The sequence below is a fragment of the Vicugna pacos genome, chromosome 9, assembly GCF_048564905.1.
Source record: "Vicugna pacos chromosome 9, VicPac4, whole genome shotgun sequence".
Lineage (NCBI taxonomy): Eukaryota > Metazoa > Chordata > Mammalia > Artiodactyla > Camelidae > Vicugna > Vicugna pacos.
The window spans coordinates 59742232-59755338 of record NC_132995.1 but is presented as its reverse complement, the minus strand read 5'-3'; the positions used below and the strand labels follow the sequence as shown (position 1 = coordinate 59755338).

Sequence of the window (13107 nt, the reverse complement as noted above, 5' to 3'; positions counted from 1 at the left end):
CCCAAAGAAAAGGTCTCTAAATGCTGATAACTTGAGTTTTTCTTACAATGATATGACCAGATTCCCTACTCGGTCATCAAATGATAAGTCCCACCTACTATGTTCATAGTTTCTAATCAGTTTTGTACTGACTCATATTTAAATATAAACAGATCACCAGACATTTAAGGAAAATACCCAACATAAAAGATTTAAACAAACAAAAAGGAACTTGATTAAAGAGACAATTGAGAATAAAATTTCAAAACAAGTGTAATTAATATCACCAGAGATGAAATGGACAGTGGAGACGGTTGCATAACATTCCGAAAGTACTTAATGCCAATGAATTATACACTTTAAATAGCGAATTTTATGTTATGTATATTTTGTGACAATTTTTAAAAATCCTAAGCAGGATGAGGGATGGAATCCAGAACACAGGCAGAAGGATTAACTTCTGAAGAGGAGGTGGGATAGCTGCTCTACTATAACAGGAGGGAAATTCAGAAAAGATGTATACAGATTAAACAGTCTGAATAGTCATCATGAAGTAAAGGCAAGCAAGTTGACCAAAGAAGTAAGCTTCCTACACAATGTTGAGGGCCGACTGGAGGCCTTATGAATCCTTATGCAGAGACAAGCTCCTGAATAATTATCAATCCAACACTGGTTTTCTAAAGCATTTGCACTAGGTAGAAGTTAGACAAGATTATCTCCAAGAGCCCTTAGTTTATGATTCTATAAAATTCTAAGAGGATTGTATCTACTGGTCAAATGAACGGAATCTGACTGTTGGTAGATGGCACATAGTCTAAAACAGTATTTCTTAAACTTGCCTGATCATAGGAATTGAATCAGGCCTTAATCCAGACCTAGTGAATCAGAATTTCCAGGAGCGGAACCTGAGATTCTAAATATGTGTTTGGAACTAGCAACTCAGATATTCTTAGGACCTGGCATGTTTGAGAAACTCTGCCCTGGAAATGGCACTCAAAAGCAAAGAACAAACTGAGTTCTACCACCTCCCAAAGTATATGCATTGCGGGCACAGTGGAGGAAGAAACAGGTGTAAGGACTGGAGGGAGGTAACCAGAGACCAAAGAACAGAAAAAAGTAAGGCTTCTGTGGAAGCAGAAGACAAAACAACCAGAGGGAAGGCCTGTTTGGTTGTTTTGTGCCTTTTTCTCCAAACAGGGGAAAAAAACACCAAACAGGGGAAACAGCCTTTAGCAAAATTAGAAGGCAAAGTGGGGAGGGAACAAAGATTGTGGAATAGTTCGTACATAGGGGGATAATGCCAATAAGAAAACAGTAGTTAGCTTTGTATGCATTAAATTTTTAAATATATTTATAATATCTGTTAAAGTTTAAACAATTATATTTGAATATGCAAATTGCTCTGTGTCAACACATATGTAGTCCTTTAGATTAGAAACTCAACTTCACAAAGTTATCCTATAACAATTGCTGAGTGTGAAATAAGCTCAACTGGGCTCCCAATGAACACACCTTTTTATAAGGAAAGCCATGAATAAGTTAAAAACTTAGAAGATAGCAGCTTTATTCATAACTGCCAAAACTTAGAAACGAACATGTCCTTTAGTAAGTGAATGGATAAATAAACTGTGGTACATCCAGACAATGAGATATATTCACACTAAAAAGAAATGATCTATTATGCCATGAAGACGTTGAGGAAACTTTAATGCATAACACTAAGTGGAAGAAGCCAATCTGAAAAAATTACACATTATATGATTCCAACTACATGACATTCTTATAAAGTCAAAACTACGGAGACACTAAAAAGACCAGTGGTTGGCAGGGGTTGGAGGAAGGGGAGAAAGGGAAGAGCACAGAGGATTTTTAGAGCAGCATAAATACTCTATGTTGCCATATTGATGGACACATACATATCATTACACATTAGTCTAAACCCACAGATTGTACAATACCAAGAGTGAACTGTAATGTAAACTATGAACTTTGGGTGGTTATGATGTGTCAGTGTAATTTCATCAACGGTGGGGATGATGATGATGGAGAGCTATACGCATGTGAGGACAGGGAGGATATGGGAAATCTCTGTACCTTCCTCTCAATTTTGCTATGAACCAAAAACTGCTCTAGAAAAATCAATTCTTTTTATAAAAGAAAAATTCACAAGAACACCAAGCTAGAAATACAAAATATGGAAAAACCCTGAGGGAGGAAGGGGAGAGGGGAAAGGGGAGGTTAGTAATTATTCCACATAACTCATGTTTCAGGAAGAAGCCCATTCGAGCTGATTGTTTAAAAAACAGAAAGGAAAAAGCTAGCCAGCAATCTTCCTAACCCTGTGACCTGAACAGAAAGGCATTTCCACTATAAAATATACAGTGAAAAAGCAGTGTGAGTCAAAATGAGTTTATTATAAGCTGTACTTAGAATGAGAGAAAAAAAGAACCAACCTACCATTTTTATGCTGTTTTATAAAGTCAGCTACCTAAAATATTTATTTCTCCTTTTAAATAGCACACTAATGTGTAGTTCCTTAAGAGTTTCTAAGTTATTTACCAAGTCATAAAGCACTCTACTAGTTCTACTCTCTTAATTAGTACTACCAATTTACTATAAAATGTTAGTTATATTAATCAAAGATGGAGAACACATATAATAAGTCCATTTTAAGCCTTGCCACAATACAAATGAAGAAATAACTGTTGCTGATTTTCTCTGAGACAGTACACATTATCATTTTACAGTGGAAAAAGTAACAGTTGTTAAGATCTACTACCATGTAAAGTTAAAGAGCTATGACTCTCAGTAAGATTTCAATCTCATGTAGAGAGAATTTTTTTTAAAGCAGAACTTAAAATATGCACACTTGCCAGATAAAGAGAACAAAATCCTATTATGGTAGACATATTTTTTAAATCAATCTGCTCCCTTCCCTACCACGTACCTTTCATTTCCATATATACCCATCAGTTACTTAGATGCTATAATTGGGAAAATAGTCTCAGATGGTGATATTTAAAACAACTCTCCATTTAACTTCACATATATTTTAGTGTTTTTTGTTGATTTTGTTTGAAACACATGGACAGAATCTAAGACTGAGAGCCTTGCTGATTCTTGGGACCAGCAACACCAACATCATCTGAGACCTTGGTAGAAATGCAGACTTACAATCCAGGCCTACAAAATCAAAATTTGCATTTTACATGCACATTGAAATTTGCTCAACCCTCATCTATAGGATTAAATACCATTCAGAGACAGAAGAAAAAACAAGTCCTCTTTGAAGATCTTCCACTATGTAACTTTGGGGACGGCCAACCAAAATGTAACCTTCCCCATCTATAAAACAAAGGCTTAGAAATGGCTCCCATTTGCTCTAAAATCTTCTTAGTCTATAAAATAACTAGAAGAACATGTGAAATTTTAATCAGTTTATCAGCTGCCACAGGATTTTTATACAGAGCCATGGATTGCATACTTACTGCAGAACTATCACACTTCAAAGTTGAAAACCATTCAAAAGGTTTTCAAAAAAAAAAAAAAGTTTTCAAGTAGCCAATAATCACAAGATCTAACACCTAACTAAAAAGATCATAAATTATACTTATTCCATACTTTAAGAGAGAAATACATGTCTTAGTGAACATTAATTTTTCTCCATTAACTGACAAAAGATTCCATAAACACTTAATTTTTTGGTCAAAATTGTTATTTAGCCAATGACTATTTAAAACTTAATTAGGCCTAAATAATTCTACAGAATTGTAAAAATACCATACTGTGTCGATACATATGTAGTCCTTTAGAAACTCAAACTTACTAAGTTATCCTGTATCAACTAAGAGTTAAGTAATCAAACTTGAGGATCAGCTTGGTGCTTCAATTGATATTTATCATGAACTTACCTACTCTGCTGTTAAAAAACACTTTTTAATAGACCATTAAAAGAAAAAGAAAACCTGTATGTGCATCCTAGCTTTGCTACTACACTAATTTAAAAATATAAAAATAACAGAAGCTATCATTCTTCTTGCATAAAAACAAAGCTACATTTTACTTTCCTCCAGCTAGAACAGGTGAGTACTAAAGTAGCACTTCTCAAAACTTAACGTGCTTATGAATCACCTGAGGATCTTATTAAAATACAGATTTTGATTCAGAAGATCTGGGTAGGGGGTCTGAGACTGCATTTCTAGCAAGCTCCCTAATGATCCAAACTTATTCACAGAACAAATAGCAAGCTTCTTAAAAAAAAAGCAGCATAATTTAAAATATTTAGATAGTGATGGTTTGCAAAGCACTGGTCTTGATAATATTTTCAATTAAATTCTTAATTGAGCAACCTAACACTTTTCTGTCCGTATCAAACTTGACCTCACATACGGATGTGATATTTAATCACTCCATCATTCTTTTTTTTTTTTAATGGAGGTACTAGGGATTCTACCCAGGATCTTGTGCATGCTAAGCATGTGCTCTATCACTGAACTATTACCTTCCCCCCTACTCCATCATTCTTAAAACCGAAAAAACCTGTATTATCATCTTCCTTCTACTTCTCTTTCTTTTTATTCTCTTTCCATGTTCCTCATACATACAGGTGCATCACAGAATTCCATCCTTAGCTTCATTTCTTCCATTTCTAATGCTGTGCCTGGATCACCCATATGCTAATGGTCCAACTTCTGCTTCTCATGTCTCCCAATCTTAGATCCATGTATTTCACTACCTAACAGATATTTCTGTTCATCTTCACAAGTATCTCAACATAAAATATCTCAAACAATTCATCAACACCTTACACCCTTAGAAACCAACTTTTTGAACCCTGTATCAACTCTGTGATCAGCACAGCCATCCATCCATTTGTCCAAACCACATTTTAAGACTCTATCCTTCTCACTCACCAAGTGCAATTAACCCCAACTTCTAATTATTTCTCCAATTTCATTCCTTCCTTTCTAGTGTCAATATCAGTTTAGACATGGGTCATTTCTGATCTGGTTATCATAGTTAACCAGTCTTGCTTCCAATTTCATTTTCCTCAATTCCACCCTTCACACTACTATGTAATCTTTGTGAACATAACTTGATAGCACTCCCCTATTAAAATTCACCAGTGATTCCCCATTCATTACCTTTGGGAAAAAGTACTAACTTTTGTTTAAAGCACATCATAAAAAGGTCCTCACAACTTTGATTTTGTCTACCCCTCTGGTGTTAACTCCCACCACCCCTTAACAGTCAGCATGTACTCTTGCCATGTCAAGAATTTGCAGCTTCTGAAGAATTCCACATTCTCTAATGTCTCCATGTGTTTGCATAGGCTATTTTTCCCTTTGCTTAAAGTGTTAGTATTAGGCTAAGTACTAATCTTCTTTCAAGACTCTACTCAAGCATCACACGCTTTAAAATGCCTTTTCTAATCACTTCACATCTCAGTTAGGGAACACCACAAACTATGCTCCATTATAAGGTTTTCCCTATGCATACCTCCATTCTAGTACTTATCAAACTGTATTACAATTGCTGGTTTATTCATCTCTTCCACTAAATTGAGCTCATCAATTAATCCTTTTCAGAACAGAATGTGCAGTACATGGTACATTCTCAATAAATGATTGCTGAATAAACTATCTTGAAATATAGTCATGAAGCAGGGAATGTATAGCTCAGTGGTAGAGCACGCGCTTAGCATGCATGAGGTCCTGGGTTCAATTCCGAGTACCTCCATTAAGAAAGAATGAAAGAAAGGAAGGAAGGAAGTCAGTTAGTCAGTCAGTCATGAATAATTATCATGTCTACCTATTTAAACTATAAATAACTTCCATTAGCTGTATCTCTAAGATAATAAAAAATGTACTTCATTTCATTTATAGGCTGCACAGAATTTCATATGACTTCACAAAACACTGAAGTCCAAAATACCTAGGGTATTCATTTAATTCCCAACAATCTAAAGGTATCTGTAAAAACTATTAGAATAGCATTCTGAATACTGTGTTAAACTGAGATATTTTAATTTCACTGACTAAAACGCATAAATAAAAAGCACTGACTAGTGCTTTTATTTAGACAAATAAAAGCCTAGTCCCTTCTCCAAATGTTAAAGGAAGGAAGGAGTATGGTAAAATGATGCACCTATTATTCAAGTGGCGTAAGTGTGCACAGTGACTGCTTCCACTTACTAGCTACATGACCTTGCATAACAATGAACATCTCCAAACCTCAGTTTCTTCAATGGAAAACAGATAAAACTGCTTACCCATCCCACAGATTATTCCAAATATTAAGATATGAATGTGAAAGCATTTCTATAAACTATGAAGTGCCAAAGAAATCTGAACTACTGTGTTAGCTTCCATCCCATCATGTGCCAAAGTTTTACAGTTGCAAATTTATAGTTTCGTTGGCTACTTCAACCTCCCCTGCCCACCCCGTATGTCTGAATGACTGAAATGACTAAAAATTCATAAATAAAATTAAGTTCCAGGATCACCAGAGCACAAGACTTACTGAATAGTCCTCAATATTCTTATGTGGTTGAAGTGATTAATGATTTCCAAGTTAGTAATAATTTGATACATTCTTATAAAGTCATTATTTCATAAATCTCTAAGTAAATCTCAAGGTAAGTTGTTGGTACAGTCATTTAAATTTCAGCTCCATTTAAAAAATTAATTGGAGGACAAAAATCAGCAGGGAATATTTAGAGACATTTCCTTCTATTAACTATTCAGTCTGGGTACTGTCTATTGATATATAAGCTTGATCCACTAGAGACTAACTAATATGAAAGTTAAAAAGTCATCATTACAAAACCAAGACTTTTTTCACCCAAATTTCTGGCTTATTTCTCAGATATGCTTGCTGTTCTATCAATTAGAAGAGAAAATTTGCTGCATTTTCCTAAACTAAAAAAGTGACAGAGCACATTAATTCTGCTCTCAGCAATATCTTTCTTTGTTAAAGAGGGACTTAGGATGATTATGGACTAAATTAAGAGAACTGTTTTCAGTCCCTTTTGCAATATTTATAAAAATAGGATTCCTTAACCTTCAAAGGGCAAAACTCCTCTTTTAAAAAAAAAAAGAAAAAGAAAAAACAAAATCTACTACAAAAGTCAGCACTTCGGTACCTGATTGTGGTAACAAGGCCAAAATCCAAGACGAAGCCCTTTATTGCACATGGTGTTCCAACGTCTTGGGCAGCCCCATCTTGCGACCTCTCCAGATTGGCTGCTCCTGCTCTCTCTACTGCAGAGAGAACTTCAATTAGAGAAATTCTGAAGCTTATAAATCTAAACTGGATGCTCCCCTCATTGGAGGCAAGGATGGTAAGGATCACTAAAAAGATTCAAGTTAAAGAAGGTTTCATATAAACCTAAGTGGCTTGAAACCACTATAATGCAGGCAGCTGAGAGTCTTATTATGTAACAGTCTATTTATCTAAAAAAAAATCTTAAGGAAAAGAATGGCAGCAAATTATTAGATAACCCAAAAAAAAAGAGGTTATATAATCATAAATCTCTAAAAAGTTAAATATTCTCACTAAACCTGTGCAGAATTTATATCTATAATACAAATTTACAGCTGACCATTCATGTATTCATAATCCTTATGAGAAAAGCAAGCAAGAAAAAAAATAGGATACATTATCAACTTTTTATGCCCTAAAATAACTTCATTGAAAAAACTGGTTAAAAAGGAAGGAGAGGTTTCCCTGCTGACTTAAGCCTAGCTGCCCAAGCAAAGCTTCAGAAAATGCCTTCACCTACAACAGTGCATAGGCAGAAGGAGCAGAGTCTACGGCCGTCTTCCTAGTGACACTTCCAAGTCACATAAATGGGGTATGTTTCTGGGATAGACTGCCAACAAGTTACTGAAAGAGAAACAGAAACAGCAAAAACCTGACAAATAAACAGGCCAATGTCCTCGTATGTTTTATTATGACATAAAAGGTAAGTTTTAACTAAAGTTGCCTTGATGCTACCAGATCTAAATCACATCCTCCATACTAACATTACCCGATTTGTGAAAAACTATCGGTTTCCAAGCTGGTTTTCCAAAGACTTGTAAAGACATTTAACACATTTCTTAGACCAAGCAAGTAACAATCCACATCCCAAAGAACTTCAGCAATTAGAATTTTTCAATTAGAGGTATAAACAAACAATATGAACCACCTTCACCACCATGAATTTTTATCAGAAGTGTACTGTTATGTGTTAAGCAACAGAACGAGGTTAATACTTTTGAGATACTGTAACCTGTATTTACTAAATAATTTAACAATGATTTTACCTTACCTGAGTGTGAAAATTTGAAATGGTGGTTGTTTCAATATCTTTCTTGCCCAGAATTTCCATTTTCACTGGAGTGTTCGGGAAATTAAAAGCAAAGTAGTCCAAGAAGTCTGGGAGATAAGCGGCCGCTCCATGCACTATTGCTAAAGCATAGTAAGCAGCATTTTTCTCATTTTCACTGAATGTCAAAGCAAGAAACTCCTCAGAAAATCTCTCCATCTCCATTGGAGACAAAAATGAGAGTTCATCCATGTAAGCATGAAGGACAAGAGCACCACCATTGGACTGGTGTTCCTCATGAATAAAGTTGCTAAATTTAGTACCTGTTTTTAAGAAATTTCTACGAATAGAATGCTCCTGGTGAGTCATAAAAGGTGTTTGTACTCCCTGGGGTACCCGGTATTCTTGCATGCCCAAATTTAATCGACACAGCTGTTCATCTTTCAGATACCTGAAGGACTCCTTATTAACACCTGAAGTGCTATTTATTTGTCCTTGGGTGAGGATTTCCTTACTGATGCGGGTCAGGCCAGCACAGACGGTTTGTACTTCCTTATTGTACATTTTAAGGCGTCGTCCTCGCATATCTTCTCGGTGTTTCTTTTTCTTTTTCTTCTTTATTTTCTTCAAGACAAAATCATCAGCTCTCTGGGTTTTACCATTTTCATCTGGTGTTTCTGGCCACAATAATTAAAAAGAAGTTAGTTGCTAGGCCTAGTGTCAACATACAAGCTTCTTAAGGTACTTGATCTCAAACTAAATAGCTTATTCTCAGTTTCTCTGAATTTGTCATTATAATTTATATGTTTATAAAATGAATGAGACAAAGATCTTAAAACACAAAAATATTCTCGGTTGAATATTATGATAAAAAGTAGGTAATGCAAAGGTAAGCATATAACTTAATATGACTTGCAATCCAAACTAAAGGTAATATCCAGATCATTTCACATATGCCATACTGTACCGAATAGCTATTCAAAAACCACTGTAAAATCTAAATTGAAGTTCATCATATTATCCTATTTGTCTACAAATTACTGTGATTCATTTAGACAAAGCAAACAAAGGCAAAATAAGACACCATTCTGCCTACCTAACTCACAATATTTTTGGGGGTGAGGCATTCTTATATACTATCATTAGAAATATAAACTGGGTACAACCTTCATGGAGGACAATCTGGTTCCCCCGAAAATGGATATATGCACCAAAGCCTTGAAAATATTTATAATTCTTAGACCCATAAATTCCACCCCCAAGTAAAAACTACCCAAGAAAATAACTAAGAAAGGATAAAGACATTCATGACAGTGTTATTTATGGAATCCTCTAAATGTCTAACATCAGGATTTGATTAAACTCTGGTACTTACGTTCTGATAAAATCCTACCCAGCCATTATAAATTATATTATAGATGAAAAGAACTGACAAATTACAAGGTTACAAAAATGCTTATATTGTCACGCTTCCAGAAAGCCTTCTCTAACAACTCTTCCCAACCCAACTGGACAGCTACTCCTCCTATGTGCTTCCTTAACACTATACTTCCCCTATTACAGAACTTTACCACATTCTGTGTTATTACACATTTAATTTTCCACCTTTCCTCTAGACTACAAGCAATCTAAGGTCAGAGATATATATCTTACCTTTCTTTCCAAAGCACCTAACACGTGTATAATCTGATTCCATTTTGATAATATTAAATATTCATTCATTCAAACATTTATTAAGTATCTACTACATCCCAGGGACACTTCTGAGCACTAGAAATACAGTGTTGACAGAGACAGACATGATCCCTACTCTCTTGGACCTTACAATCTCATTGGACTAGAAAGAGAAAGTATCAGTACGCTACTCTAAATGCTGGGGAAGTTCTCTTTGGGAGGTGACATTTAGGCTGAGTCCTAAATAATAAACAGGCCAGGCATATTTTCTAGGGAAAATATTCTAGAGGAAAGCGAAGAACCTAAAGAGAAAAAAGTATGACTGATCTATATGTATTTTTTATATATACATCACAGAAAAGTATCTGGAGAAATACACACCAAGGTATTAATGTAGGCTACCTAGGCTGGTAGGATTATAAATGTCTAGGTTTCCTCTTTTTTGCGTATCTGTATTTTCTAATTTCTGCAAGAAACATATATTACCTTTATAATTTAAAAAATATTTTTTAATTTTTAAAGGATTATCATGGGTTGATAAACCCAAAATAGAATAGCACCTTTACTAGTTGGAAAATAGTCTTGGCAAGAAATCTTTAGGATTAAATATCAGGTATAGTCCTGACCAACCTTCCAGCTTGGTGTGGTATTTACTGTATAGAATTTGTCCACTCAAAAATAGTATTTCTGATATGATTCAAGTAATTCAGTATTAAGACAGATATTCTTAATTCTATCACATCTGAAGATAATAAGTTCAATAAATTCTACAGTAAAGAATTTACTTGGTATAATATGTAAATATATGACAACTGCAGTACTCTATACAAAATCATTCCAAATCACCGGATAATCACAATAGTTACAAAATCTTCTAAAGAAAATATTTAAAAGTACAAGTCAAAGACTTTGAAGTGTACAGATACCAAATGATTTTCATTCTGTTCAATATTTGCTTTTAAACAACAAAAAGAAAACCTTTCATTTGCAGGCATCAAGTATGATTAAACTGAGATCATACACCAAAATATAATATAATTAGATTGTTTAAAGTGGCAGAAAAAGCAATCTTTTACTTTATATATAACTAAGGCTTTGAGAATTCCTTAAAATACTTAGTGAAAGTCATTTATATTTCTTACCAAATAAAATTCATCTAAATACTCTTTCCAGATATCAAATTGGTAATTTGGGCAATTCTCCCAACCAACTAAATGTTAATGCCATTAAATATAAAGGTTAGACCAATTTTAAAACAGTCATCTAATTACCCTCTGCTAAATGTTTTGGCAATTTTGCAGGTAAAAAAAAAAAAAGAAAAAATTCCTCTGAATAGACTCTGTTAATTTAAGCTTCAGAGAAGGTATTTGGTATGCAGAAGATGAATTGTGACCTAGATCTGCCACTGAAATTAACACCAAGAAGGAGCTGCCTTGATTGTAACACGTTTTCTATATTACTATCCGCTTACCAATGGTATTTCTATCATGGCCAAGTCTCTGTGGGTTTTATTCAAAACTCATTTATATGAGAACCATTCAATTAGTGCAACATAGCCCAACTCAAAAAAAAACCCACTATACAAGGAAACGAAAAGGACCTTAAATTGATTGTAATCTCATATTTCGGCATAAAAGTTTAAAACAGAATAAATTTCAGTCTCTTCACTAATCCTATTTCCTGAATTTTGATACTTAACTAAGGTTGAGACAAAGAAAGCTCGACTTTATTTACAGAGAAATTTGAGACTGTATCATACTAGCCAGTGAATTTCCATGAATAATCAGAATTTATTTCTGAACTATTGTGGAAGCAACTAACTGAGAATGGTATACATATACAAAGTTGTTAAAGGTTATTACAGTAACTCATTATTGCTTCAAGAGGATGATACCAAGGTTGTCTTGCCTTGAATTAAAAATGTCACTTAAAAGTCAATGTCTTTGCAATAAATGTATCAAGTCAATGTATTGTATCCCTTAAACTTACACAATGTTATAGGTCAATTATATATCAATTTAAAAAAAAAAACAATGTCTTCACAATCTTTCCACTTCTAGTTGAGAGATTTTAGCTTTCCAGAGAACATATTCAGGAAGTAGTATTTTGAGTATTTACCTATAGTACAAAAGTTAATATTTAGTGACAACAGTTCTTTTACAGAAAAAGAGCCAAGATTCATTGTATCTATGATTAAGGAAAGCTTTCACATATCAAACTGTGAAATTAAATATAAAAGGGAGTATGTCATTCTACAGAAGAAGACACAAACATCTTAGAGACAAACTGCTGGCTGTCTTAAAAAAGGCCATTATAACTATAGATTAATATATGACATTATCAATAAAATCCTCTACGTGCTTATATCATTAATATTATCAATCATTAAATAGTACCATTAATTTAACAACACTATTGAAAGCATTCATTAATTCAAAAAAATTATCTTTCCACATTACAAAACTTAAATTCATAACACCATTCTTATGACTGAATTATAGCTTAAAACTTAAAAATACATAGTATCCTCAATTCCAAAAAATCATGGTGGATAAGCAAAAGCAAAATTATGATTTTTTTTAAATATTTCATTAATCATAATAAAGAAAAAAGTTTAGCTAAAGTTCTATTTTCTGAAAATAAATTCTTTCTGAAAATAAATTCTTTTCTGAAAATAACGTTTTTCCAGCTCCACAGAAAAGCCTGACTAAAAAGGAAAAATAAAAAGCTGCAGATTTTGAAGGCCATCATTTTAGTACATCATTGTATGCTTAAAACACTGCCTTACTTTACCTGCCACCCCTCAAATTATGGTGTTTAAAAGTGACTGGCTGCACTGTCCTATCACTTCCTAGCAGTACTAACTTTTCCAAGTTAACTTCTTTGTATCTTGTTTCTTATTGGTAAAATGGGGGAAAGTTACAGTATTTCCTCATAAAATCAGTTTGCAGAGCAAATGAAACAAAGCTTATAAGGTACTTAGAATAGTCCCAGAACATGACAAATTATACATGTTAACTACTATTATTACTCCAAAATAGCTGAATTGTAGAGGCAGTAGATATGCTATTTAAGAGCAAGTGTTTTACAGTTAGACCTAGGTTAATGTTCCAGCTCCACTGCTTACTAAGGCCTCTGGGCAA

The 13107-nt window shown here is 33.9% G+C and overlaps 1 protein-coding gene across 4 annotated transcripts in view; it reads right to left on the bottom strand.

Annotated features, from left to right (window-relative positions):
• RSBN1 (round spermatid basic protein 1) overlaps positions 1 to 13107 on the bottom strand; it is a 42040-nt gene that overhangs the window by 21227 nt on the left and 7706 nt on the right. For all 4 annotated transcript variants that reach the window (XM_006213663.4, XM_072967995.1, XM_072967997.1 and 1 more), the window contains exon 2: positions 8294 to 8967. In XM_006213663.4, coding sequence (XP_006213725.1) covers positions 8294 to 8967 — 674 coding nt within the window. The remainder of the gene's footprint in view (positions 1 to 8293; positions 8968 to 13107) is intronic.